Source organism: Vanellus vanellus (assembly GCF_965231255.1).
Source record: "Vanellus vanellus genome assembly, chromosome: 1".
NCBI lineage: Eukaryota > Metazoa > Chordata > Aves > Charadriiformes > Charadriidae > Vanellus > Vanellus vanellus.
The window spans coordinates 222,768,772-222,796,516 of NC_138905.1; the positions used below are offsets into that span (position 1 = coordinate 222,768,772).

The window sequence follows — 27,745 nt, forward strand, 5'->3', positions numbered from 1 at the left end:
GGCGACAGTGTCCCTGCACAGGATGTCCTCGTCCCGGAGGAGGTGCGGGTGCAGCCAGACCCTCCCACGGCACGCGGTCCCAGAGCAGGAAGGAAGAGATGATTCCACGCTGGGATCCCATCCATGATGGAGAAGGCAGAGGCTTCCCAGCGTGGCCACGCTGTGGATCCCCACAGCTTTCTGAAACGTTCCTGTTTGGTCTGAACTTTGCCATCTCTGTCACGTTGCTTCCAGGCGGAAAATCAAGGGAAAGCCTGTTCAAATGTGTCCCAGAGAGGAAATCCTCATCTGCCCGCTACGTTTCTTGAAGAGACAACAGACTACTGCAATCTGGAAGCTGCTTTGCGAGGCCATTAACAAAGGGTTTTGTTGTGTCAGGCATCTAGGAAAGCCAAAGGCATAAATAAGCTAAAGAGGGATGAGTGAGTCCAATCAATGGTTTGCAAACGGCGCGTTCTGCACTCAGCCTCCAGCGCCGGCAGATGTGGGTTAGTGCCGCTCGTCCCCGCGCTGCAGAGCAGGAGCAGCGAGACACCACAGGTCAGGAGGGGACCGGGGACAGGGCGGGACATTGCACTCAAACCACGAAGAGCCTTTTGGGGAATGTCAGGACTGTGCCCTGTGTGCCACAGCCACTGCACCACCTCGGGGACTGTGTCCCTGTGCCAGCGGTGGTCGTGGGAGTCCCTGCGCAGCGAGGGATGGAGAGACACCCCCAGCCCAGGACACGCAGCACGAGTCTGGCAGCTCTGTGGTGGCAGCAGGGAAGGAGCAGGACCCCCACTGGCACCGGGGATGGCTCCGTGCCCCAACACACCACGGGCCGGTCTGAGACCCCCCAGCGGGGACACCATCCCGTACGGTCAACCTGTGTCAGCGCTCCTGACCATGGCGACATCAGGAGTAGCACGGTCTGGGCGATTTTCCCACCTCATCCATTGGGTTTGATTAGAGCTTTTCAGTGCCCGAGGCAGCCGGGCAGGCAGGATGAGCACCAAAACACTGCCAAAATCAGCTGGAGTGAGCGGGAACTTACAATGAAGGATTAAAGGATTGCAAAGATAGCGGACATCCATCGACACCACTGTGCAAAGAGCGGCTCTGACAGAGGTTTGGGTTGATGGATGCAACATGGATGCAACCTGTGCTGCCGGGGGGGGGGAGCCCTGCACAGTGTCACCAGGACATTACTGTGTCCCCCCACAACCTGATAAAACCTATTTCCATGTAGACCAGAGAAGAGATGGATCCCACGGGAAAAGCCGCTGGTGGCAAGGAGCCCGCTCCAGCGTGGCTTTCCTGGCCTGGAGTCATAGCCCGTCGGGGTCGTTGGCAGCATTTTAATTGCCCCAACAGGTCCCGTGGGTGCCCCCAGCCCGGCAGCAGCAGCGGGCAGCACAGGGTCTGGCACCCGCACTGCTGCCTGGGGATCCCACCGACCCCCCCCCGAGCCTCCCCTGGAGACTGCCCAGTTCCCCGGGAGCCTTTTCTGCGGCTGACAACCCTGTGCCCCCCCCATAGATATGTGTGGGGCCGGTGGCCAAGGGGCAGTGCCATGGGGTGGGCTCATGGCAGACCCCAGGCCAAGTAGGACAGGGGACGGCAGGGACGCAACCACCTGTGTCCACGGGCTGCCCATGGCGTGCAATTCAGCCATGAGAGCCCGGTGCAGCCCCATCCTGCCCCCCACAACCTGCGTCACCCCCTTGGACCCTCCCTGCACTCGCTTGTACCCCTCTGCAAGGTGCATCCCGCACCTTTGTGCGCTCCCCACACCCACATCACCTCCCACCATCCTTATGTCCCCCCTTGCACCCCCTGCACTGCTCAGCTGCACCCCTGACCCCCCCACATGCTCCCCATGACCCCACAACCCCACCAGCCCCCCCACTGCCCCTGGGACCCCTCAGCCCCTCCTGGGGCTGCCACACTCCCGCACCTCCCCGGCCCGGTGTCTGGCCCCCAGCCCATGCAGCGCTGGGCACCCCACCACAGCTGTGGCAGCACCATACCTGCATGATGCTGTCTGCACCTCAGGGAATGGGCCACACCGGGGGGAGATGACAGACCCCAACGTCCAGCCCAGCCCCCTTCCGCCCCAGCAGCAGTCAGCGATGCCCTCGACCAGACCCTTTATTACAGAAGGGCTTTTACACAGCACAGACACACGCAGCACCCCCCCCATGCACTGCCCCAGCCCCCCCAGCCCCACACCCCCGGGGCCCCACAGCATGGGTGGTGGGTGTTGCATAGAGAGCGGCTGGGTGGGCGAGGGCCGGCAGCAGGGCCGGGACCCCCCCCGCACCCCGGGGGGGGGGGGGGGGGGGCAAAGGGGGGGCAGAGCCAGCCCACCCCACACCCCTACCACCCCGCTGATACCCCTGGGGCCGCCCAGGGTCCTGCCCTGCCGCCCCGCCCCCTCCCCCCCTTGAGCCACAGGGGCAGTGGGCCGCCGGTCACTCCTGTACATATTGCAGCAAGTTCTCAGCCAAACATTCGTCCCCAATAAATTAAAAAGGTCCGTGTCCTGGGGGTGTTTAAAAAGGCGCCGGCCAGGGGTGGGGGGGTCACTCCTCGGGGGGCTCTGTCAGAAAGGGGGAGGTGACGGCGTGGGCCTGGGCGATGGCGGCCAGCTCCTTCAGGAACTCGCTGAAGATGACGGCGCAGTAGACGGCGTTCTTGACACGCAGCGCCTCACTCTGCCGCTCGGCCGAGCCACGGAAGATGGCGGCCCCCGCCAGCGCCTGCAGCACCGGCCCGTCCCGCACGTGCTGGAAGGCGAGCTGCGCCGCCTGGCGCGCCCGCGTCGGGCTGTTGGCGTGCCGCAGGATCAGCTCTCCAATGGACGGCTTGCGGCTCTTCACTGCGGGCACTGGGTCAGGCCTGCGCCCGCGGGATGGGGCAGGGGGACAGGCAGCCCCCACCGCTCTGTGCAACACCCCCGGACCCCCCATAGCACCCCCAGCCCCCCCATGTCTTGCCATGTGCAGCTCCCAGACCCCACATACCACCCCCAGCCCTCTACACACTCAATGTGTAGCCCCCCCACCCTCCATCCAATGCAACATGCAGCCCCCAGGGCCCCCATACCACCCCCAGCCCCTCCACGCCATGCAACGTGCAGCCCCCAGAACCCCCATACCATCCCCAACCCCCCCCATGCAATGGAAGGTGCAGCCCCCCACCCTCACTGCAGCACAACATACCATCCCCAGCCCTCTGCCCAACACCTGACCCCCCTGCGCAATGCACCCCCAGTGCCCCCTCTCACCCAGGGTCTCAGCGCGGCGCAGTGAGGGCACCGCGCTCGGCGTGTCCGACCAGTCCAGCTTCCCGCGGGCGATCAGGTACTTCTTGGCTTTGAAGAGCAGAGCTGGGAAGTCCTCCTGGCTGGCGGCGAAGCTTTCTATCTTGTTCTTCACCGAGCCCAGGACCTGAGGGGAGAAGGATGGCCATGAAGGAAGACACACACACCCCTCAGCACTGGGGGTCCCAGGGGTCGGAGGGTCCAGGGGGGTACCTGCAGCAGGGACTTGACACTGGGCTGGAAGACCATGTTGGTGTTGAGAAGGAAGGAGCGGAGCAGGGGCTGGGGGTAGCAGGCCAGCTGGGCCACCAGCCCCGTCAGGAGAAAGTTGACGTAGAGCGAGTTGTGCAGCATGTTCTCCAGCTTCCCAAAGAGCACTGAGACAAAGGGGCCTGTAGGGAGGGGGGACACATGCATGTCGGGCCAGGTCGGGGGCAGCTGGCACCATCCCCACCATGGCACCGTCCCCACGGCCCCACCTGTGAAGGGTTGGCTGGGTGGGGGTCCCACCGCCCGCGGTGGGCTGGCCACCAGCTGGGACAGGGGGTCTGGCAGCCGTGGCAGCGCCCGTCCCGTGGCATCCCCCCCCTCAGGCAGGGCAGCGAAGCTGGCGAAGGCCTCCTCTTCCTCACGGGACAGGGGCGGCTCGGAGGGCTCCGGGGGGGCTGGCGGGGCCCCACCACCACCGCCATTCTTCATCTCGGCCTCAATCTCCCGCAGCTCCTCGGTGAAGGCCTCAATGGTGACGCCGGCGCCGTTGGGCTCGGCTGGCGCCCGGGCCAGCAGCTCCTCAATCAGAGAGTCCACTGAGGGCAGCGGCTCCCAGCCTGGGGGCTGTGGCCGGGGGGCCGCAGCACCGTTCTGCGCCAGCACTGGCCGGTGCTCCCGCTCAGGGGGGCTCTCCGCACCATTGCCCTCACCATGGGGGCTCCGGCGCACCTTCTTCACTGCCACGTCCCCCTCTGGCCGCCCCGGCTCTGCCGGCCCATGCGCCCCGTTCACCAGTGTCCCCGAGTCCCGGGTCTCAGGGCCGGAACCCCCTGCGCTAGGCTCACCACACCCGCTGCCGGGGGGGCCCCCCTGCCCCTCCCTCACCCCCTCCTCCGGCAGCCCCCGCTTTTTAGTCCGCGGGGTGGGGGGTCCTGGGGGCCGTGGGGCATCAGGGGCAAGCGGGGGGCCGCCGTCGGCACTGGGCTCCTCGCCATCATAGGGTGCCGACCAGACGCGGCAGGCCCAGGCGCAGCGGTCGATGCTGCGCCGCGCGTCCCGCAGGTACTCCAGGTAATTCCGGTCCAGCTCCGACACCTCCTCCCACCGGCCGACACGGTGGCAGGGGCTGCCGGACGGCGTGCCGGGTGAGCGCGGTGTGGGGCTGGCCGCCTCGGGGGGTGCTGCACTCTGCTGCCGCATGAAGAAGGAGAGGCGGGAGGGAGTGGAGGGCTTCGGCACCGTCACCACCGATGAGGTGTCCACGTTGGGGCTGCCATGACCTGCGGGCAATGGCACAGAGCGGGCTCAGCGTGGGGCTGCGATGGAGGCGGCAGCCACACAGCAAGGGCGGCGGAGCCCCCGGCACTATACCCTTGGACCAGGTGGCGTGTTCCTCCTCCCGGTCGGGTGGCAGCAGGCTCTCGGGACGGCAGCACCGCGGGATGAGGGAGAGGAACTTGGCGGCCGTCTTGCCATAGATGTCCAGGTCCCTGACGGCACGCTTCTGGCTCAGCATGACGTGGCTGCAGGGCAGCAGGTACCTGGGGGGGCACGGGGGCTGCAGGCAGGGGGGGACGCACAACGGGGACGGGGATGCCTCGCTAGACCCCTCAGCAGCGGGGCAGATGATCCGGCTGCCCCACGTGGTGTGACACTGTGGGACACGTCCTGGAGGAGCCTCCCTGGAGCGGGGGCAGCCCAGGTCGGCCCCCCCGCACCAGCGGCACCGTGCCAGTTACCTGAGCACCAGCTGGAGCATGACATCCTCGCAATTGAGGCTGAGCAGCGTCCGGAAGAGGCTCAGGGACACCATGCAGAGCTGGGGACAGGTTGGAGGTGAGGGGGCAGCCATGGGGCAGGAGGGCAGTGCCATGGGGCAGTCCCATGGGGCAGCAGTAGGGCAGGAGGGCAGCAACAGAGGGCTGAAGTGGGGCAGGAGAGCAGTGCCATGGCTGGGCAGCTCTGTGGGGCAGCAGTGGGGCAGGAGGGCAGCCCCACAGCAGGGCAGGAGCTCAGGGGACAGCGGGGCACCTCTCACCCGTGAGTTGCTGTTGATACGCCCCACCAGGGTGTCGAGGATGGTGCTATTGTCGTGGCGGTGCAGCAGGACAAAGCGCAGGAAGGTTTTCAGCAGCGCCGTCTCGCTGACACTGCGCAGGAACAGGTCCAGGTAGGCTGTGCTGGCGATCATCTCCTCGATGGAGGTCTGCGGGCGGCAGCAGCTCAGCGTGGGGCTGGTCCATGGGGGCAGCCACGAGACCCCCGCTCGGCCCCATGGGCAGAGGCGCAGGCAGGAGACCCACCCTCACCTTGTGCAGTGCCGGCCCCATGACGGGCACCAGGAACCCGTTGTGGACGTAGTCCACCAGCTGCTTCTGCACCAGGGGGTGGGCGACCTGCAGAGCGGAGAAGGGGTCAGGGCCACGGCTGGCCCCGCGCAGGGCAGGCGGTGTCCCCCCCGGCCCTACCTGGATGACGGCGTTGCAGAATTCCAGCGAGTTCATGAAGAGGACAAGGGAGGAGACGCCAATCCAGTCCTCGCGGCGCAGGAAGTGCCAGTCGTCCCCCCGCACCTCGATCTTGCGGGGCAGAGAGGAGTAGAGAGCGCTCAGACCCGTGGCCAGGACCTGGGGGGAGGGGGACACAGGCACTCAGCTCCCCCCGTGCTGCCAGGAATGTGCCAGGAAGACACGCTGCTGCGACAGCCGCCGCAGTGCCCTGCTCAGCCGGGACGTGGCACTGGTGCTGCGCTTTACCGGAGCCGGGAGGGCGGCAGTGGGAGCAAAGCTGGTGCACATGCCACAGCACGCGCCATGGAGCCCCAGCATCAGCCCTGCCAGCCCCGTCCTCCCGCAGGCTCCGGCTCTTGTGCCACCGGACCCAACCATCCTCCACGCACCAGCCCCATGGGGAAACCCACCCTCCTCCATCCCAGTTCAGAGAGGGGCTTTGCTGCGCCCTACATCCCTCGCTGTCCCCAGGGCACCCATCCTTGTCCCCAGCCCACCTCCAACCCCTCCCTTCCTCCAGGGACAGCCGTGGCTCCTGCCCCAACAGCCAAACCCGTCCCTGTGCCGGCACCGATGCTCCCGGCCACCAGCACCCCTCCAGGGACCACACTGGGTCAGCCCAGCCACCCCAAGCCATACCGGGCAGAAGTAGGAGTTGTCGGTGATGGACTTGGCCACGGCATGGTTGCTGGCAGACATGGCCATGATGAGCAGCAGCGCGTCCCTGGCCTGCTGCCCCAGGACACCCTCGTGGTGGATGAAGGGGATGAGGAGGGAGAAGATGATGAGGTTGGCGGGGCCCTGGTCTGTGTGGCTGTGGAAGAAGAGCTCCAGGATGGAGGGCTCCTTGGCCACGGAGACGCAGAGCTGGTTGAGGAGCAGGACGAGGCTGTTCTCCAGCGGGGCGGAGGTGGGCTCGGCGCAGAGGCTGAGCAGCCGCAGCAGCGGCGTCAGCACCGGCTTGTGCCGCAGCAGGGGCTGCCGGGCCTGGCTGATGAGCATCTCATAGAGCTTCAGCTGCTCCACCTTGCGCTCCTCGGTGAAGTCACCCTGCAGGTGCCAGCACAGCAGCCGCTCCAGAAGGTTCTCGGAGGCCACGAAGTCCAGGATGGGCCCCCGTGCCGCCTCCCCCCGCGGCCGGTCCTCCGCCAGCAGGTTCAGCATCTGGTAGGTATTGTTGCGGACGGCGCTGAGGTCATCGGGGGCTGGTTTGCAGCCGCGCCGCTCCAGGATGCGCAGGACCTGCCGGGGAACATGGCGGCAGCACTGAGTGCCGGGCATGGCGCAGGGAGGGTCCCCATTGTCAGCCCCACCGCCAGCCCCCCACACTGCAGCTCACCTGGGACCAGTGGTTCTTGAAGACCATGAGGCAGGTCTCGGGGTCGGCAGTGACGGGGCTCTGCAGGCTGGCGCTGCGGGGGGCACGCTGCCCAGCCGCCCGCGGGTTCAGCTTGCTCAGCCAGCTCATCCTCTCCATCGGCACGGCCGGGGACGGTCACGGGCAGCGGCGGGGCGCCCCGCCGGATCCCAGTGCTGCCTGGCAGCGCTGCCGGGTCCCCCTCTCCATCCTGCTGCCGACCCGGGCTGGGCTGAGGGAGAGCGGCGGCTCAGAGCCTACATGGTGGCAGGGGGCAGCCGGTACCCCCGTGCCCAGGGGATGGGATGGGGTGGGGGAGGGCAGCTGGGTCCAGCAGAGCATCAACCACGCGGCTGGGATGCATGGCACGGTTTTGGATGCCCCTTGACACCCCCACAGCAAAGGCGCCAGCCCCATCCTGCCCGACCCCCTGCATCGCCCCCCACCACCAACACCCCCAGCAAGGCGGACCCGGTGCCCAGAGGTGCCAGGATGGCACTGTGGCAGGCAGCGATGCTGCTGCACCGTCGCATTTGTCCCAGCCAGGCGGCATGGCCGCGCTCCTGCCAGAGCAGCAGTGGGGAACGGACCCGGCCGGGACCAGGCCAGCCAGTGCCCTGCGGTGCCTGGGAGGGCAGTGCCGCGGTGCTGCCACACCATCCCGGAGCCAGAGCTGCCACAATGGCCACAGGACACGCAGGTGGAGAGCACAGGAGTGGAGTGGCTCGGGGATACCCCTCGCAGGGATGGGCAGCGACCACCATGCTGGCACTGCCGGCTCAGCCACAGCCACCAGCAGGGCAGGGCAGGTCACCACGGGAGGAGTGAGCCCTCGAGGGCTGATCAGTGTCGGGATGGCACACAGCCAGCACGGTGCCAGCCCCAGGCATCGGAGCAGAGGCCAGTGCAGCCACACAGCCGTGGCCCAGCACTACTGAGCAGGTCAGGGAGCACCGCAGCGAGCCAGGCAGCCAGGCTGGAGGAGGCGCGGAGCACGCGGAGGCAAAGTCGGTGCTGACACCGTCCCACAGCCCCACACTGGGCACAGCTCCCCGGGTCCCTCCCCACAGGGCAGCAGGACGGGATGGGTCACAGCAGAGCAGCCACGTCACCGAGCCTGGCCACAGTGCCACGCAGAGCCAGTAGCAGCATCGTGCCTGGCAGCTTTGCCCCAGGAGGTGCTGCCAGACCCACGGCAGCCCCAAAACGACGACGACACGGAAGGTGCCGGCTGCCGGGGAGGCTGACACCAGGCCCAGCAGGAGGAAGGAGCTCCGGAGAGCTGGGAGCTGAGCCGAGGAAGAGGAAGGGCGAGCATGCCGGGTCGGCACGGGCCGGGAAGACTCTGGCTGCTGGCCCTGCTTCCACACCCAGCTACGCACTTTGAACCCAGCAGACGGCTCAGCCCCGGTGTGCCGGGAGCACCCAGCACCCAATCGGGACAGCCACCCACCCCCACGGCTGGTGGGACGACGGCCTGGCAACAGCCAGCCTGGGGGGCATGGGGCCCCCAACAACTGCACCAGCGCCTGGCTGCCGTGGCAGTGATGGGGAGCAGCAGACACCCCCAGAACCCACGCGGGGCTGTCCCTGTCCCTCAGAGCTGGGATCCCCCGTCCCCAGCTGGAGCCACCGGCAGCCCTGCGGTGGGGACGCACCAACACTGACACCGACACCCGCACCCCCTGTCCCCCCAGCCCAGCCCAAAGCAAAATCCTCCGTGTCACAAACATGAGCTCGCCCAGCACAAGGGCCGACAGGCACTGCGGCACGAGGCAATGCTGCAAGTGGCACCGACCACACCAGGGCAGCGCGCAGGACGGGGCTCCCACAGGCCCCAATGCCACTGCCACCCAGGGATGGTGAACACCGGCAGCATCGGCCTTTAAAAACTGGTGGGGAAAAGCCCAGCCTGGCAGCTGTGGCACTGACAGCGCACCCACAGACAGTGCGGCACGACACCACTGCCGGGGAGCAGTGGGATATTTATAGGGCCCCACGCCCCAGCACTGCTCGGGCCCACCGCGGCACGGGACTAAGCCGGGCTGCCTGCTCCCACTGCCAGGTCCTGGGGGAGCCTGGGGGGGGTCTGGCCCCAGAGAAGCCATTGCAGCCCCACAGCGCCAGTCGGTGCTGGAGCGTGGCACCCCTGCGGGAGCCTGACAACCCCCTCAGCAGTGCGTGGAAAGAGCCACAGCGCAGAGCCGGTGCTTGCAGCCCCCGCACCATCAGCCCCCGCCAGAAATAACCTCCCTGGGCAGCACATGCCGCGGGGACAGCCGGAGCGGGACCGGGTGCCACACGTGCCAAGTGCGGCAGGCATGCCGGAGTGTGCCAGGGGCAGCGGGGCAGGCGCAGAGTCCTCCCCAGGGACAGCAGCCCGGCACAGGGGACACGGCCGGGAGCAGCCCTGCACCGCACCACAGCACAGCCCGTCACCACTGGCAGCACATGCACACCAGGGCCCGGCAAGAAGCCGGTACCCGGCACGTCACCAGGAGAAGGTGGGCCAAGGAGCTCCCAGGGCAGGAGGGAAATAAAAGCAGCCATTAAAGAAAACCCAAACCGCAGGAGGCAGAAAGGGGGAAGTGGCCAGCGGCCGGGCTGGAGCAGGCATAGCTGAAAGCCGACACAGGCAGCGCCCCAGCACCAGTGCTTTCTCAAAGCACATTAACGAGGGGGATGAAATGGTGCCACAGAGGAGGCAGGCAGAGGCCCCTCCTGCAGCTCGGGTGTATTTATACCATGGCACGACCGGCGTCCCGTTCCAGCACGGGTGAGGTCTGACTGTGGTTGCTAAAGTTAGACCTCGCTGGGGGCCGGCATGCTGCGGTGAGCCCTGTGCAGGGGCAGCACCCAACGTACCAGCACCGCAGCTCACGCCCCACGCCAGGCTGCGGCCAGGCTGCCCGGCATGGTGTCACCGCATGAGCTGGTGAGGCGGGGTGGGGGACCAGAGCAAAGTGCTCACTGAGGCCAGGACACGAAGGCCACGGCCAGCGGCACCCGCAGGGCATCAGAGAGCAGGGGACACCCCCAGCAGTGCAGCAGACACGAGGGCAGGCAGCCCCACAGCCGGGCTGGCAGGGGACCTGTCCACCATGCGGCAGAGCTGTGCTGGGGGGACACCGGCTCCTGCCACGCGACAGCCCCAAAAGCCGGGACTTGCCAGTTCCATCCCGCACCAGCTCCCTCCTCACCCCGGCCTTGGCTCCCGACCACGGCAGCTCCTGCTGCACGCAGAGGGGACCTGGCTGCCAGCTGAAAGCTACCGGAGCACAGTACGGTGCCACCAAGCCCACGCATGTTCCGGGAACCCGTCCCTCACCCACCAGCACCAGTCTCCCGGGACGGTGTGCAGTGAGGTGTCCCGGCTGCAGGAGAGCCCCCTCCCAACGGGCAGCGGGTGTCTGGTGGCAGGGGACACAGGGAGGCAGCCAGGGTGCCACCACAGTGAGGGCAGGGATGCCGAGGGTGTGGCCGCCTGCCTCAACCCCCGACCCAAGCACCAGGGGCCGAGCAGAGCGCCCTGCCTGTGCTGAGGGCTGCACACCAGGGAGCTGCCAGCACAGAGCCCGCTGCTGGGGCCTGGCTGCCTCCGACACCGTGGGGATGGGGACAACGTCCAGCACAGGGACAAGGGGTTCCCCGAGAGTCCCGGCAGTGGCGGCAGGGAGAGGGCAGAGGGGCGGCAGCTGCTACAGTGGAAGTGTTTCAGTCCATCTCTGTGCCCAGTGGGCACCGACCCCTCCGCTGCACCCCGGGAGGTGGGAGCACAGTGCAGGGGAATGGTAGTGGTGCTCCCGGCAAGGCCAAAGGCACCTGAGACACCAGACCAGCGGTGGGCTGGTGCCGCGGCATCGCACCCAAACCACTGTCCTGGTGCGGGGGCTGGTGACTGCAGCGCCCGGGAGCCGGGGGACCGGTGCGACCAGCACCGGGGAGCATGGGTGGGATGGCGAGTCTGGCCAGCCACGGCGGGACCCGCAGCCCCTCCAGCACAGAGCCCCACCGAGCCGGGATGCCCGGTGACACGGCACCCTGGGGGCACCCACCGCCGGGCCCGGGCCCGGGCCCGACCCCCCCCGGGCAGGGGTCACGGCGGCATGGGGAGGGCCCGGCCCCCGCCCGAGGCACAGCCGCCTACCTGGGGTCAAGGTCGCGGCGGGTCCCGTCCCGTCAGGGCCGCACCTGCAGAGAGAGAGGAGGCGTCGGACGCGGGGACCGAGACCGGCCCCCCAGGGCCGGCACAGGCCCCCCCCGCACCCACCGGCGCCCACAGCCGCCCCGCACCGAGGGCCCGGCCCAGGCACGCCCCGCCTCGCGCCGCCCACGCACCCCCGAGACCGGGGCACCCCCGGGGACCGGCCCGGGCCCGGCCCGGCACGGCCGCCCCCCGCCGCACGGGGACACGCCGGGACCGGTGGGCCCCGCACGGCCAAGGGCAGGCGGCGGCCCCGCTGCAGCCGGCGGGAGGGCACCCGGTGCAGCCCCGCCCCGCCCGGCGCTGCCCCCGCCGCTCCCGGTGCCCCCCCCGCTCCCGGTGTCCGCCCCCCCCGCTCCGCCCCCGCCGCTCACCGGCCGCCCCCGCTGCGGGCCCCGCGCTCCCGCCGCCATCTTCCCGCCGCCGCCCGACGCACCGGCCGCGCAGGCCCCGCCCCCGGCCCCGCCCGCCGCGCCTGAGGCCCCGCCCCGCCCGCCTCGGTGGGCGGGGTCCGCCGTGCCGCGGCTCGGCGGGGGCCGCGCGATCCGAGCGCTCATTGGCTGCGCCGCGCCCGGGGTGGGGCCTGGGGTGCCGAGGGGGCGGGGCGGGGCGGGGGGCGCGGGGGCGGCTCGGCCGCACGGGAACCGGGGAACCCCGAAACGGGGAACCCCCTACACCGGGCACCGCCCGCACCAGGGACCGCCCTATACCGGGCACCTCCTACACCGAGCATCGCCCACACCGGGGATCCCCCTACACCCAGCACCACCCTGCACCGGGCACCATCCGCACCGGGGACCCCCGCACCGGGCAGTGCTCTGGTACGGCAGTTACCGGGAGCTGCCACCACACCGTGCGGAGGGCACTGCCCGGCACCGGCCCGCCCAGGCAGGGGTCTTTGGGTATCAGCACTGAGGGAGTCCCGGGGCTCTGCCCCCATGCTAAGAACCGGGCACAGTCCCGGCACCGCCCTGGTCACGGTGTGCGGTGACCCCGCTGTGCCGCACACCAGGCCCAGCCGTCACCGGCACCATCCCCGGCACGCCGCGGGGTGTCCCGGTCCCCAGACCCGGGGCGGTTCTCCCAGTGCCACCCCCACGGGTGATCCGAGGTCCCCCAGCACGCACCGTCCCGGCGCTGGCACCAAGTCCCTGTGCCCATCTGGCCCTGCCACTGCGCAGCCGCAGCACCCCCAGCCCCGGTTGTCTCAGAGGGGCCACCCGTGCCCCCCACCCGCAGCATAGTCGGGGGCTGGCTCTGCCCATCTGCACCCACCCTCAGCCCAGGGGCTCCCGCAGCACATCACCGCTCCGGTCAGCCACGGCCCCCGGCAGAGCCAGGTGGTGGCTCTGCCGCCCCAGCGTGCCCAGCGTGGCCGCCTGCAGGCCTGCCATCCCGGGGGGCCGGTGTGCGCCCCGGGGAGCCCTGTGTTGCCAGGATGCACCCGGTGCTGGCAGAGCCACGTGGCCGAGTCCCGCCGAGGGACCGTGCTCAGTGTGGTGGTTGGGCTGCAGCACCCACAGGGTGCCGGGGAGGGGACGTGGGACCCTCACCCGTGCTGGTGGCACACAATGCACAGCCTCGGCTCCCTGCTGTCCCGCCGCTGGGTGCGGCCGCAGCCATGCATCACCACCGGGCTCATCGCCGCGACCGAGCCTGGCACCGGCACCAGCACCGGACATGCCTGGGGGTGAGCGTGGCGTGGCAGCCTGCCGCAGGGCCCGGGGTGGGAGCATGTGGTGGGGACCCCACGGTGCTGTGGGGGGTGGGGGCTGCGGGCTCAGAGCACCCTGTGCCGCGGCGGGAGTCCAGCTGAGCCAAGGAGCCGCCGGCAGCAGGGCCACGGTGTGGGGCTGGCGGGGCTGTGGGGGGGGCGGGCACAGCCATCCCTGAGGCCCCTCTGCTGCCCCTGGCAGTGCCGCCACCCCCTGGAGCTGGACCCTGGACCCCTCCGGAGACTGGTACTACTGGTGGATCAGCATCATGGTGCTGCCCATCCTCTACAACTGGATCCTCCTCGTCTGCAGGTGCCGGGGGGGCGCAGAGCGGGGGCCGGGGTGGGGGTGCAGGGCGTCCTGGTGGCCATTGGTATTGTCCTGGCCCCGGTGACACCACCCACGCTGCCAGGTCGTGCTTCCCAGCACTGCAGGAGCAGCACGCGGCACTGTGGCTGAGCCTGGACGCCATCAGCGACGCGCTCTACCTGATGGACATCGCTGTGCGCCTCCACACCGGTCAGTGCCCGCGTGCCGGCATGCCCCTGACACTCCCCAGCCATGTGTGCACTCACGGCTACGTGCAAACAGCCATGCACCGCGTGCACACGCGTGTGCATGCCCATGTCCACATGCACGGAGGGGCACGTGCACAACATGCACACAACCGCACAGCAGACCTTGGGTGCACACACACACACATGCACCCCCACACACCACACACCCCGCCTGGCACCCCCCCGAGCCCCTCAGCCCTACGGGCAGCAGAGGGGACCCCCAGCCCAAGGGACACCCATCCTGGCTCCCTTCCAGGAGAATCACGGACGCCCCCCCGCACCCCATCCTGCACAGCGGTCCACCACCAACCTCTTCCCGGCACGGCGGAGGGGACCCCACACCTGCCATCCCTCACCTCCGCCCCCTCTCTCGCTGGGACCCCCCCCATGCCAGCGTGCCCCCCACCAAGGAGCCCCGGTTGAGACTCCCTATCCCTTGTCCCCATCCCCACATCGTCCCTCCCGGGCGCAGCACTCCCCCTCTACCAGTGGCTCCCCCCGGTGCGGGGCTGAGCCCCGACCCACCGCCTGCAGCTTTCCGGCAGGACGGCATCCTAGTGCGGGACCGCGGCCAGATCCAGCGGCGCTACCTGCGCTCCTTGTCCTTCCCCTGGGATGTGGTGGCGGTGCTGCCCACCGACCTGCTCTACCTGCGCCTGGGGCTGGGGGTGCCGGCGGTGCGTGCCAACCGCTGCCTGCGGGTGCCGCGTCTCTTCGAGGCCTTCGACCGCCAGGAGACACGCACGGCACACCCCAACGCCTTCCGTGTCGCCAAGCTGATGCTCTACGTCTTCATCACCATCCACTGGTACGGCTGCCTCTATTTCGCCCTCTCGGCGCGGCTGGGGCTGGGCACCGACGCCTGGGTCTGCCCCAACGCCAGCCGCCCCGGCTTCGCCCGCCCGCTGCGGCAGTACCTCCATAGCTTCTACTTCTCCACCCTGGTCCTCGCCACCGTGGGCGACACGCCAGAGCCCCAGCGCGAGGAGGAGTTCCTCTTCGTCACGGCCGGCTTCCTGCTGGCTGTGATGGGCTTCGCCACCATCACGGGCAGCATCGGCTCCGTCATCTCCAACATGAACGCAGCCGATGCCGCCTTCTACCCCAACCCCGAGCCAGTGCAGCGCTACCTGCGGCTACAGGGCGCAGGGGGGCGGCTGGCGCGGCGGGTGGCCCACTGGCACCAGCACCTGCGGGCACAGCGGAAGCTGCCGGCAGAGCAGTCAGTCCTGCGGCACCTGCCGCGGGGGCTGCGGGCAGAGGTGGCGGCCAGTGTCCACCTCCCGGCCCTGCGCCGTGTCGGCCTCTTCCAGAGCTGGGAGTGCGGTGTGCTGCGGGAGCTGGTGCTGCGCCTGCAGCCTCAGGTCTTCAGCCCCGGTGAGTTCGTCTGCCGCCGGGGCGACGTGGGGCGCGAGATGTACTTCGTGCGCGAGGGGCGGCTGGCCGTGGTGGCGGAGGACGGCATCACGCAGCTCGCCATCCTGGGAGAGGGGCTCTACTTTGGGGAGATCAGCCTCATCAACATCAGAGGTGAGCCCCCACCCCACCCCACTGCAGCCCCCAACGGGTCACCCCCCATGCTGGCCTCACCGCTGCCCCCGCCTCCCCAGGGAACACCTCTGGGAACCGGCGCACGGCCAACATCATGAGCATCGGCCACTCTGATCTCTTCTGCCTCTCCAAGGAGGACCTGGCGGAGGTGCTGGCTGAGTTCCCCAGCGCCCGGGCCACGATGGAGGCCAAGGGCCGCCAGCTCCTGCTGCGCATGGGCAAGCTGGACGTGCACGCCGAGGCGGCGGCGGTGGCGGCGGCAGAGGAGGCCGAATGCCGGGTGCAGGCGCTGGAGACAGCCCTGGAGGGGCTGCAGACGCAGGCGGCCAGGCTGCTGGCCCAGCTGGAGTCCAGTGCCTTCAAGCTGGCGCTGCGTGTCGAGCGCCTCGAGTGCCGGCTCCGGCGGCAGCGGTGGCCTGCCAGGGGAATGGGTCCTGCCAGGGCGCAGGGTCCCAGCGGGGTGCCAGGTCCCCCCACAGCGCAGGGCCCCGGTGGGGCACAGGGTCCCACAACACCACGGGGTCCTGCCCAGGGACGAGGTCCTGCTGGAGGATGGGCTCCCACCGAGACGCAGGGTCCCCCTGGGGTTCAGGGTCCCATTGGGGCACAGGGTCCCCGTGGGACACAGCGTCCCCGTGGGACACAGCGTCCCCCCAGGGCACAGGGTCCCATCAGGGCACAGGGTCCCCCCAAGGCTCAGGGTCCCAGTGGTGTGCAGGGTCCCCCAATGCCACGGGGTCCTGCCCAGGGACAAGGTCCTGCTGGAGGATGGGGTCCCACTGAGGTGCAGGGTCCCCCCAGGGCACAGGGTCCCATCAGGGCACGGGGTCCCCACGGGGCGCAGGGTCCCAGTGGGGTGCGGGGTCCCCCCAGGGCATGGGGTCCCAGTGGGGCGCAGGGTGCCATCGGGGTGCAGGGTCCCACGGGGGTGCAGGGTGCAGGGGGTCCAGGCCCCCGGCGCTGAGGGTTACCTGGGGGTGGGACAGCAGTGACAACAGCCGATGGGTGACCGTGACAACTGTTGCTACGTAACACTGACAGCTGTTGCTAAGTAACGACGAGTTGTTCGTGAGATGGGACAGCGCTGTACCTGCAATGGGATGGGATGGGGAGGGGGTCATCAAACCATAGAAGGGTTTGAGTGGGAAGGGATCTTAAAGACGACCTCGATCCACCCCCTGCCCTGGGCAGGGACACCTCCCACCAGCCCAGGTTGCTCCAAGCCCTGACCAACCTAGCCTTGGACACCTCCAGGGATGGGACAGCCACAGATTCTTGGGGCAACCTGCGCCAGGGGCTCACCACCCGCACAGGCAACAATTTCTTCCCAATATCATCTCAATCTCCCCGCTGTCAGTGTCAAACCATTCCCCCTCATCCCACGGCTCCCCTCCCTGACCCAGAGTCCCTCCCCAGCTCTCCTGGAGCCCCTTTAGGCACTGGAAGGGGCTCGGAGGTGTCCCCGGAGCCTTCTCTTCTCCAGGCTGACCCCCCCACCTCTCCCAGCCTGTCCTCCCAGCAGAGGGGCTCCAGCCCTCCCAGCATCTCCAGGGCCCCCTCTGGCCCCGCTCCACCAGCCCCATGTCTCTCCTGTGCTGAGGCCCCCGAGCTGGAGGCAGCACTGGGGGGGGTCTCCCCAGAGCAGAGCAGAGCAGAGCAGAGCGCAGCAGAGGGGCACAGTCCCCCCCTCGCCCTGCTGGCCACGCTGCGGGGGATGCAGCCCGGGATGCTGGGGGCTCGCTGGGCTCCAGCGCACATTGCCGGCTCATGTTGAGCTTCTCATCAGCAAACACCCCCAAGTCCTCCTCAGGGCTGCTCCCCATCCCTCCATCCCCCGCCTGGAGTTGTCTGCCCATTCATGGATGGGGCAGGGAAGGACAGGGACAGGGACAGGGACAGGGACAGGACAAGGAGAAGGGGAAGGGGCAGGGCCGGGCAGGGTGAGGGTGAGGGTGGGCAGAGGTGGGCACGGGGCTGTGCCGGGGCGGGGGCAACGCGGGGGGGGTCTGGGGGCTGCCGGAAAAGCGGCCGCGGGAACCGGGCGGGGGCCGGGAGCGGGGCCGGAGGGCAGCTCGGGTCCCCCATCCCCGGGGTCCCCCATCCCCGGGGTCCCCCGGTCCCGGTGCCGCCCGCAGGGAGCAGCCGCGGGGGCCGCCACCGCCGCCCAGTGACAGCCGACACAGTGAGAACCGACACGAAGAGAACCGACGCTGTGAGAACGGACACGGTGACGGCCGCCGGTGGCTCAGGACCGGTCCGCGATCTCCGTGCGAGCCCTCCGCGAGGCACCCACCCTCCCCGAGCCGCCCAACCCCGCCGGCTCCGATCGCCGACCGGTGCCCCCCCCCCGCCCCGCTCCCGCTGCGCCCGGTGCCCTCCGCCCCCGCCAGCCCCGTCCGCCGCGTCCCCCGCTCCCGCCGCATCCCCCGGCGGACTCCCCCCCCGCTCCCCCCGCCCCCGGCCCGCCCCGCGACGGGCGCCGCCCCCGCTCACTCTCCCGGCGGCTCCGGAGCGGAGCGGAGCTGCGCCTTCTCCCGGTGCCGCCGCCGGTGCCGCCGCCGGTGTCGCCGCGATGGGCGCGGGGGGGCTCTGACGGCGGCGCCATGGACCCCCGGCGCCTCAACGAGTCGCTGCAGGAGCTGCTGTGCCGCCCCGGGAACGGCTCCGGCTCCGCCACCGGCACCGGCACCGGCACCGGCTCCGCCGGGAACGGCTCCGCCTGCGACCTCCTCCGCAGGGGCCTCCGCGGGCCCCCGGCGCCCAAAGGTGAGACCGGGTAGGGGGGGACGGACGGGAGGGACCCCGCTGTGCGCCCCCCGAGCCCCCCGCCCGCCCGCCCCGCCTCGTCCCGCGGTGCCTCCCGGTGCGCCCTGCCGTGTCGACCGTACCCCGGGCGCCGGCACCGGGACCGCCGGGCAGCGCCGGTTCCCCTCGCCGTGCCCCCCGGCGCCCCGGCTTGCCCGGTGCCCTCCGGCGCTCCCCTGATCCTCCCGCCCTGCGGCCCCGGTGCAGCCCACAGCACCCGCCGTGCGCCCCGTCCCGCCGCACCGGCACCGGCACCGTCCCGCCCCCCCCCGGCCGCCCTCCCCACCCCCGGTGCCCGCTCCCGGCCCCGCACAGACGCGCTCCGGGCTGGCGGCGCGGCGGGACGGGCGCTGCCCGCCGCTCCCGGTTCCAGCACGGCGGGGGCGCCCGGCGTCCGACCGGGGCTCAGCCCGGGGGGGAACACGCGGCGCTGCCCGGGGGCAGCGGGAGGGCGGAGGGGACCCCGGGGAGGGGGGAAAGGACCCCCACCGCGCCCGGCCGAGGCTCCGCGGGCAGCGGGATGCAGCACCGGCACTGGAGGTTGTTCGGCTCCCAGTGATGAACGGCCATGGCCACGTCCCGGCGCGGTGGGGGTGCCGGGGCTCGGGCACCGGGATCCCGCTGCACGGGGAGGGCAGAGGCCCGGGGGTGGCCGCAGGTAGCCACGTCTTGTTGGCATGGCCGAGGGCTCAGCCGGCGACACGCAGGATGGGGCGGCACCACAGCTCCAACACCAGCCCCAGCCTGGCTTGGGGTGTCCCGGTGCTGGAGCGCAGCCCGACCAGTGGCGTGTCCAGGGAGCAGCGCCAGGGGCAGCCAGCACATCCCGGCCCCACTCCCGCCGCAGTGGCAGCCACATGGAGGGAACCGGGGCGGCCAGCTCCCAGCTGCCCAAGCCTACGGACACGGCTGGAGCCCACCAGAGCCTAGTGCCCACACCACGCTCGGCCACACTGTATGCTCATGCCAGGGTACCCATGGGCTGCCGGGGGGCATCTCCTCGGCCACACTGCCCTCCCGTGCCCGGGTGCCACCGGGGTGCCGGCGTGGCATCCCGTGACCCTGCTGCCCGCAGACCTGGACCTGACAGTGCGTGTCCTGCTGTACACGCTGATCTTCGTTCTGAGCGTCTGCGGGAATGCCCTGGTCGTGGCCGTGCTGCTCCTGAACCGCCGCCTGCGCACCGTCACCAACTCCTTCCTGCTCTCCCTGGCGCTCAGCGACCTGATGCTGGCGCTCTGCTGCATGCCCTTCACCCTCGTTCCCAACCTCATGGGCACCTTCGTCTTCGGAGAGGCTGTCTGCAAGCTCATGGCCTACCTCATGGGTATGCGGGGGCGGCAGGCGGGGGCCAGGGGAGGGCCATGCTGCGCCGCACGGTGCTGCGCCGTGCCGTGGGCGCTGACCCTCGCTGCCCGCAGGCGTCTCCGTGTCAGTCTCCACCTTCAGCCTGGTGGCCATCGCCATCGAGCGCTACAGTGCCATCTGCAACCCCCTGCAGTCCCGCGTCTGGCAGACGCGCTCGCACGCCTGCCGGGTCATCGCCAGCACCTGGCTCTTCTCGGCGCTGCTCATGCTGCCTTACGCTGTCTACAGCACCACACGTGCCGTGCCCGCCCACGGCGCCCGCCCGCCCATCAGCCAGTGCACCCATGACTGGCCCAGTGAGCACGTCCGGCAGGCCTGGTGAGTCCGGCCCCGGGACCCCTGCCCACCCCTGGGACCCCAGCACGAGGGGGCACACGGTCTGGCTGCCGGCCTCGCTGCTGTGGACGCGCTGGCGAGGGGCCGCCAAGCGACGAGCACCGCATCTTCCAGGTATGTCCTGCTGCTCCTCATCCTCTTCTTCATCCCGGGCGTGGTGATGATCGTGGCTTATGGGCTCATCTCCCGCGAGCTCTACCGCGGCATCCGCTTCGAGCTGGACATCAAGGGGGAGGCTGGAGGTGAGGGGTTGGTCTGGCATGCGGCAGGGCTGGGGGCTGGCCGACCCCCGACCTGGGTCCCCACATCTGCGGGGGTTCCCTGGGGACCCCTCCTTGCACAGGGTCCCGTGCCATGTCCCGTCCCGACACCACACTGCGTCCCAGCAGAGGATGCACTCGGGGCGACGCGGGTCCCCATGGTCCCACGGCCGTGACGGCATCCCCTCCACCCCACAGCTCAGCGCAACGGCAGCAGGGAGCCGGCGCCCGCCTGCGACGAAGGGGATGGCTGCTACCTGCAGCTCTCCCGGCCAGGCGGCGCACTGGAGCTGCGGGCGCTGGGTGCAGCGGGGGCACAGCAGGACCGGGCGCGCATCAACAGCTCAGAGGCGAAGCTGGTGGCCAAGCGCCGCGTCATCCGCATGCTGGTGGTCATCGTGGCCATGTTCTTCCTCTGCTGGCTGCCCATCTTCACTGCCAACACTTGGCGCGCCTTCGCCCCGCGGGCAGCCCAGCGAGCGCTCTCGGGGACACCCATCTCCTTCATACACCTCCTCTCCTACACCTCTGCCTGCGCCAACCCCCTCATCTACTGCTTCATGAACCGCCGCTTCCGCAAAGCCTTCCTGACCACCTGCGCCGGCTGCCGCCGCGCCTGCCCGCGCCGGCCGCTGGAGGAAGAGGTGGCCAATGCAAATGCTTCGCTCTCCAAGTTCAGCTACACCACCGTCAGCAGCCTCGGACCCCCCTGAGCCCCCCAACACTGCCCCCTGGGCTCTGCCTGCGCCCCCCCGTCCCCCCCCACCCCGGCACCCTCCCTCTGCACCCCCCATGCCCAGTGTACCCCCCAGCCTACAGGAACCCCTACGACCCCCCCACGCCTCCGCCCTGGGGTCTCGCCAGCCCCCACACAGCCCCGGCACCCCTGGTGCCCCCCAGCTCCAGGCGCTGCCATGCCCTGGCGGGGCTGCGGGCGAGGACCCGCTGCAGGGGCTCCCCAGGGACCCTCAGGGCTGGGCAGGACGGGACGGGGAGGTCGCGGTGCCCCCATCCCAGCCCAGGGTCTCCCCGTGCCACTCCCCAGCTCCGGCTGCAATAAACTCTCCCTGCGCCTGCCTGCCGCGCTGCTTCCCACCACACTCGGCCTGACCTGGCACCGGGGGTCTGTGGGGCCAGAGCTGGGCTGGATGGGGCGCCACACATCTTTTGGGGCTCAGGGGGTCTGGGCCCCTCCACTGCAGGAATTCCTGGACCCCCGGGCAAGGGGCCAGTGCAGCCGACGGGAGTGGGGACAGTCCTGCCCGGGACACCACACCGCGCTCCGCACCAGCATGGCACTGGCACAGCATGGCGCGGCAACACCGGCACTGCCACGGCACCATGCAGCTGGTGGTTCCCAGGCAGTGGGTGTACCCGGTGTCCCGACTCTCCCCGGGGGAGTTCTCCTGCACCATGCCCACCAGGACGGGACAGACACGTGCACGTGCACACACACGTGGATGCACACACCTGCACGTGCATGTCCATGCCGAGCTGCACCAAACACACGTGCACACACCCCTGAACCCAAAGGCAGCTCCCCACGGGCAGTGGGTGCAGGGACACAATGCGGGTGTAGTGATGCCACATGCAGCGGGGGTGGAAACCCCAACGGGACTCCATCTCCCACAGTGCCCCAAAAGGACTCCATCTCCCACAGTGCCCCAACGGGACTCCATCTCCCACAGTGCCCCAAAAGGACTCCATCTCCCACAGTGCCCCAATGGGGACTCCATCTCCCACAGTGCCCCAATGGAATGCCATCTCCCACAGTTCCCCACAGGGACTCCATCTCCCATAATGACCCAACAAGGACTCCATCTCCCACAGTGCCCCAATAGGACGCCATCTCCCACAGCTCCCAACAAGGACTCCATCTCCCATAATGACCCAGTGGAACTCCATCTCCCACAGTGCTCAATGGGACTCCATCTCCCACAGTGCCCAAAGGGACTCCATCTATGATCCTATTGGCTATGATCTTATGGGGCATCATGGAGACATGGTGGGAAGGATCCTATGGCTGCAGTGTTGCAACTGCAACAGGCGGGCACTCGCTCTTCGGGGGGGGAGGGGAGGGGGGGGAAGACGAGGAGGGGGTGTCGCCCTCTATGTCAATGACCAGCTGGAACACACGGAGCTCCGTTGGGATGGATGAGGAGCCGACCGAGAGTTTATGGGTCAGGATTAATGGGAGGGCATGGACAGGTGATGGTACAGCGGGGATCTGCTCCAGGCCACCGGACCAGGAAGACCGAGCAGATGAGGCCCTCTATAGACAGATAGGAGATAGGAGCAGCCTCACGTTCACAAGGACTGGTCCTCACGGGGGACTTCAACCACCCCAATATCTGTGTGAGGGACAGCACAGCAGGGCATAAGCAATCCAGGCAGTTCCTGGAATACGTCAATGATAACTGCCTTTTCCAAGTGACAGAGGAGCCAACAAGGAGACGGTGTCATGCTGGACCTTGTTCTCAGCAACAAGGAGAGGGTGGTGGGGAATGTCACACTCAAGGGCAGCCTTGACTGCAGTTACCATGAACTGGTAGACATCAAGATCCTTAGGCCGGCGAGGAGGGCGCACAGCAAGCTCACTGCCCTGGACTTCAGGAGAGACAACTTTGGCCTCTTCAGGGACCTGCTTGCCGGAGTACTGTGGGATAAAGTCCTGGAAGGAAGAGGGGCCCAAGAAACCTGGTTGGTATTCAAAGACCACCTCCTCCAAGCCAGCATACTGACAAAGAGGAAGACAATGCCAGGAGGCCGGCATGGATGAACAAGGAGCTCCTGGACAATCTCAAAGAGGAAAAGGAGGCCTACGGAGGGTGGAAGCGAGGACAGGTGGCCTGGGAGGAATACAGAGAAATTCTCTGAGCAGGCAGGGATCAGATTAGGAAAGCGAAAGCCCAGATGGAGTTAAATCTGGACAGGGGCATCAAGGGGCAACAAGAAAACCTTCTGTAGATATATCAGTGACAAAAGGAAGATGAGGGAAAACGTGGGCCCACTCAGGAAGGAATCGGGAGACCTGGTCACCCGGGACACGGACAAGGCTGTGGTACTAAAGGACTTTTTTGCCTCGGTCTTCACTGGTAAAAGCTCTAACCACACCGCCCAAGTTACAGAAGGCAAAGGCAGGGACTGGGAGAATGAGGAACAGCCCGCTGTGGGAGAAGACCAGGTTTGAGGCCATCTGAGGAAGCTGGACGTGCACAAGTCCATGGGACCTGATAGGCAATGCCAAGCACAGGCTGGGCAGAGAACATATGGGGAGCAGCCCTGAGGAGAAGGGCTTGGGGGTGTTGGTGGGTAAGAAGCTCCCCATGAGCTGGCAATGTGCGTTGGCAGCCCAGCGAGCCCCCGGCACCCCGGGCTGCATCCCCCGCAGCGTGGCCAGCAGGGCGAGGGGGGGACTGTGCCCCTCTGCTGCGCTCTGCTCTGCTCTGCTCTGGGGAGACCCCCCTGCAGTGCTGCCTCCAGCTCGGGGGCCTCAGCGCAGGAGAGACATGGGGCTGGTGGAGCGGGGCCAGAGGGGGCCCCGGAGCTGCTGTGAGGGCTGGAGCCCCTCTGCTGGGAGGACAGGCTGGGAGAGGTGGGGGGGTTCAGCCTGGAGAAGAGAAGGCTCTGGGGAGACCTCCGAGCCCCTTCCAGTGCCTAAAGGGGCTCCAGGAGAGCTGGGGAGGGACTCTGGGTCAGGGAGGGGAGCCGTGGGACGAGGGGGAGCGGTTTGACACTGAAAGAGAGGACATTTGGATCAGGTATCAGGAAGCAATTCTCGGCTGTGCGGGCGGTGAGCCCCTGGCGCAGGGTGCCTCGAGAAGCTGTGGCTGCCCCATCCCTGGGGGTGCTCAAGGCCGGGTTGGACGGGGCTGGGAGCACCCTGGGCTGGGGGGAGGTGTCCCTGCCCAGGGGAGGGGGTGGCACGGGATGTCCGGTCCGGTCCGGTCCGGTCCGGTCCGGTCCGTCCCACCGAAGCGCTCCGGTGACCCCACGCTCTCCCGCTGTGCGCCCCCCACCCCCCATCGCCATAATTTAAAGTCGCTGACTCCGCCCACCCCGGCTGTTCCCGCCCACTCCCGCTGAGAGCTCCGCCCACCCGCTGTCTTAGCCACGCCCCCTCCTGGCTCCGCCCCCGGCGGCGCGTCCTTCGGCCATGGCGGCGCGGGCTGAGGGCGCGGGCCCGGCCCCGCCGCTGCCGCTGTCGCTGATCCTATCGCTGTCGCTGTTGCTGTCGCTGTTGCTGTCGCTGTCGGCGGCGCCGCCGCCTGCCGGGGCGGAGGCGCTGCTGGAGGCGGCCCCGCGGTGGGGCTGGCGGAACGTGTCGTGCCCGGCGTGTCGGCTGCTCTTTGGGGCGCTGGACCTGGCGCTGCAGGTGGGGACGGGGACGGGGACACCGCAGGGGGACGGGGGGACACCGGGAGGGGACGGGGATGGGATAGGGGGGACACCGGGAGGAGGACTGGGAGAGCGGATCTGGGGTGAGCAGAGGACAGGGACAGCGACAGGGAGGGGCTGTCATGGGACACGGTCAGGGTCAGGACGGGAACAGGACGGGGACAGTCGGGACAGGGTCAGGGTCGCGGTGGTGGCGGGGCAGGGATGGGGATGGCGGCAGGAACTGGGCCAGGACCTTGTGACAGGGATGGGGACGGGGCAGGCTGTGGCACGTCGTGGCTTGTGACGGGCACGGGACGGGGACGGGGACGGGCAGGGATGGGCCAGCGGCTCCACTGGGAGGGAGAGGGAGGGGTGGGCGGGGGTGGTTTGGGTGCTCCCCCAGAAGGGGAACGGGGCTGTGCCTGGGGGGGTGGAGGGAGACAGGCAGGTGCTGGTCCCCCTGGCCGCTGGCTCCAAGCCGAGGGGTCGGGGTGGCCATGGTGGCCACTGGGTGACGATGGTGATGGGTGGCAATGGTGGCGGCGTGGCCGTGTCAGCCCGGCCATCCCCGTCCCGCAGCTGGAGCCCAACGTGGCGCGCGTGGGGCGTGTGGCGTCCCGGCTGTGCCAGGACCTGCGGCTGGCGCGCCCCGAGGTGTGCCGGCAGGCTGTCCAGCTCTTCCAGCGCGACGTGGTGTCGGCCTGGGCCCGCTCGGTGCTGCGGCCCGGCGAGGCCTGCGGGCTGCTGCTGGGACGGGGCTGCGGACGCTGGGACATCTTCGGTGCCTGGAACGTCTCGCTGCCCGCCACCCCCAAACCGCCGGTGCGGCCCCCGGTGCCCCCCCCACCCGGCGCCCCCACCGCCCGCATCCTCTTCCTTACCGACCTGCACTGGGACCGCCACTACGTGCCGGGCAGCGAGGTCACCTGCCCCGACCCCCTCTGCTGCCGCGGTGCTGCCAGCCATGGCCCTGGCGGCGCCGGCTTCTGGGGCGAGTATGGCAAGTGCGACCTGCCGCTGCACACCATTGAGGCGCTGCTGGCCCAGCTCCCTGGCCCACACGTCTTCGCCGCTGTGTACTGGACCGGTGACATCCCAGCGCACGACGTCTGGCAGCAGAGCCGGCAGGACCAGCTCCTGGCCCTGCGCACCGTCACCGGGCTGCTGCGCCAGCACCTGGGCGACCTGCCTGTCTACCCAGCCGTGGGCAACCACGAGGCCACCCCGGTCAACGCCTTCCCCCCACCATACGTGCAGGGCAACCAGTCCTCCGCCTGGCTCTACGATGCCATGGCACAGGCCTGGCAGGACTGGCTGCCCCCCTCAGCGCTGCGGACCCTCCGGTGGGGGCAACTGCTGGCAGGGGGGCTTTGGGCAGGGCTGGGAGGACACAGAGTGGTCTCCATACTGGGGGGGGGGGGGGGCAAAGGGGGGAACCCTGGGCTAGCAGGGGTGATGAGGGCTCAGGACTGGGAGGGGGGCACGGAGCAGTCCCAGTACTGGTGGGGTAAAGGGGGGGGCCTGGGCTAGTTGGGGAGGGGGGGGCTCAGGGCTGGGAGGGTGCAGGTGTGGGTTACTGGGGTGAGGGGGGGTCTCCATTCCTGGAGGTGCAAAGGGGGGGGTCACGGCTGGTAGGGGTGCAGGGTGCTCTGGGTGAGCAGGGACTGGGGTGGGATGCAGGCAGCACTGACCCCCCCGTCCCGTCCCATCCCCACAGCGCTGCCGGGTTCTACACAGCGCAGGTCTGGCCGGGGCTGCGTCTCGTTTCCCTCAACATGAACTTCTGCTCCCAGGCCAACTTCTGGCTCCTCATCAACTCCACCGACCCTGCGGGGCAGCTCCAGTGGCTGGTGGGGGTCCTGGCGGCTGCCGAGCAGGCAGGGGAGAAGGTGAGGGCTCAGGGGGGGGTCACCAGCCCCACACACGGGGGGTCCCGGGCACCCCCCAGACTCCCATCCTGCCTCCTAGGTACACATCATCGGGCACATCCCCCCAGCCCACTGCCTGCGTAGCTGGAGCTGGAACTACTACCGCATCGTCAGCAGGTCAGACCCTGCGCTAGACCCCACCACAACGCCCAGGACAGCGTGGCACAGAGGGGATGGGGGGGACAGTGCCGTGCTGGATCAGGAGCCCAAAGCCGCCTCTGCCGGGCAGGGGCGGGGTGGGAGACAGCGCCGGCGGACGCAGCCTGGACACACAGTGTCGGCTGAGCCTGGCGTGACAGTGGGGCTGTGGGTCACGGGACTGGCTGCACTGTGCCAAGTGCTGCGCAGCACCGCAGGGACAGGCCTGGCTGCACCACGACAGCTGCCGGGCAGAATTGGCGGGGCTGCGGCAGAGGTCTGGGCACTGACAGCCCTCACCCACCACCCCTTCCCGGTGCAGGTTTGAGGGCACCATTGCAGCGCAGTTCTTTGGCCACACACACGTGGACGAGTTCGAGATGTTCTACGATGAGGAGACACTGACACGCCCTGTGTCCATTGCCTTCGTGGCCCCCAGTGTCACCACCTACATCAACCTCAACCCTGGTGCGCCCCAATCCCACCGCCCCACCGCAGTCCCCCGGCTCCAGCCACGGTGCCATCACTGACTCCCCCCACCCCACTGCAGGCTACCGTGTGTACGAGGTGGATGGTGCGTACCCTGGCAGCTCCCACGCTGTGCTGGACCACGAGACCTTCATCCTCAACCTCACCGAGGCCAACGCACCGGGGGCAGAGCCACGCTGGCAGCGCCTCTACCGTGCCCGCGACGCCTACGGGCTGCCCAGCGCCTTCCCCACTGACTGGGACCAGCTCATCCGCCGCTTCCAGGACGACGAGCGGCTCTTCCAGCGCTTCTGGTTCCACTTCCACAAGGGCCACCCGCCCCGCCAGCCCTGCCTGGCTGCCTGCAAGGCAGCACTGCTCTGTGCCCTGCGCACCGGCCGCTCTGCTGACCCCAGCCTCTGCCAGCCCCTGCGCCCGGCGCTGCCCTTCCCACGCATACAGGCGATATGGCGGCAGCGGCGGCTCTGCTGAGGGGCACCGGGACCGGCACTGGCACTGCACTCCCGCGGCACAATAAAGGTGTGACGGACCCAGCGGCTCCCACCGAGTCTGCACCAGGAGGGCAGGCAGCCACAGTCCTCCTCATCCTCACCCTGCTCCGGGCGGGTGCCGCAGGGAGGGGGGCAGGCC

The 27,745-nt window shown here is 69.3% G+C and overlaps 4 protein-coding genes across 4 annotated transcripts; 3 read left to right on the plus strand and 1 right to left on the minus strand.

The window, feature by feature from the left end:
* Positions 1-2,125: 2,125 nt before the first annotated feature.
* FHIP1B (FHF complex subunit HOOK interacting protein 1B) lies at positions 2,126-11,996 on the minus strand. Its single transcript, XM_082492111.1, has 13 exons — positions 11,963-11,996; positions 11,532-11,575; positions 7,367-7,616; positions 6,667-7,269; positions 5,986-6,144; positions 5,827-5,913; positions 5,556-5,723; positions 5,257-5,336; positions 4,889-5,058; positions 3,787-4,797; positions 3,521-3,699; positions 3,272-3,434; positions 2,126-2,863 (listed from the first exon to the last, which is right to left on the minus strand). The coding sequence occupies exons 3-13, from the start codon at positions 7,502-7,504 to the stop codon at positions 2,568-2,570; spliced, it is 3,054 nt and encodes a 1,017-aa protein (XP_082348237.1). The 5' UTR covers positions 7,505-7,616; positions 11,532-11,575; positions 11,963-11,996; the 3' UTR covers positions 2,126-2,567.
* On the plus strand, positions 11,491-16,375 carry CNGA4 (cyclic nucleotide gated channel subunit alpha 4; the record flags this gene model as incomplete). The annotated part of the gene is made up of 8 exons (XM_082498298.1): positions 11,491-11,807; positions 12,285-12,409; positions 12,870-13,278; positions 13,505-13,615; positions 13,716-13,822; positions 14,395-15,390; positions 15,471-15,801; positions 16,285-16,375. 8 exons carry the CDS (start codon positions 11,491-11,493, stop codon positions 16,373-16,375), a joined length of 2,487 nt encoding a protein of 828 aa, XP_082354424.1.
* Positions 16,376-18,014: 1,639 nt separating this feature from the next.
* Positions 18,015-20,893, plus strand: CCKBR (cholecystokinin B receptor; the record flags this gene model as incomplete). Its single annotated transcript, XM_082496391.1, has 5 exons — positions 18,015-18,177; positions 19,292-19,543; positions 19,638-19,902; positions 20,035-20,162; positions 20,379-20,893. 5 exons carry the CDS (start codon positions 18,015-18,017, stop codon positions 20,891-20,893), a joined length of 1,323 nt encoding a protein of 440 aa, XP_082352517.1.
* Positions 20,894-24,330: 3,437 nt separating this feature from the next.
* Positions 24,331-27,665, plus strand: SMPD1 (sphingomyelin phosphodiesterase 1). The gene is made up of 6 exons (XM_082481109.1): positions 24,331-24,555; positions 25,140-25,903; positions 26,278-26,449; positions 26,529-26,605; positions 26,949-27,094; positions 27,177-27,665. The coding sequence occupies exons 1-6, from the start codon at positions 24,337-24,339 to the stop codon at positions 27,584-27,586; spliced, it is 1,788 nt and encodes a 595-aa protein (XP_082337235.1). The 5' UTR covers positions 24,331-24,336; the 3' UTR covers positions 27,587-27,665.
* The last annotated feature ends 80 nt before the right edge of the window (positions 27,666-27,745 follow it).

Coding starts and splice junctions, on each gene's coding strand:
- FHIP1B (XM_082492111.1), bottom strand. CDS start 7,504: ATGGAGAGGATGAGCTGGCTGAGCAAGCTGAACCCGCGGGCGGCTGGG. Junction 5,914..5,985: donor TCTGCAACGCCGTCATCCAG/GTAGGGCCGGGG, acceptor TCCGCTCTGCAG/GTCGCCCACCCCCTGGTGCA. Junction 4,798..4,888: donor ACACGCCACCTGGTCCAAGG/GTATAGTGCCGG, acceptor CATTGCCCGCAG/GTCATGGCAGCCCCAACGTG.
- SMPD1 (XM_082481109.1), top strand. CDS start 24,337: ATGGCGGCGCGGGCTGAGGGCGCGGGCCCGGCCCCGCCGCTGCCGCTG. Junction 25,904..26,277: donor TCAGCGCTGCGGACCCTCCG/GTGGGGGCAACT, acceptor CCATCCCCACAG/CGCTGCCGGGTTCTACACAG. Junction 26,606..26,948: donor TACTACCGCATCGTCAGCAG/GTCAGACCCTGC, acceptor TTCCCGGTGCAG/GTTTGAGGGCACCATTGCAG.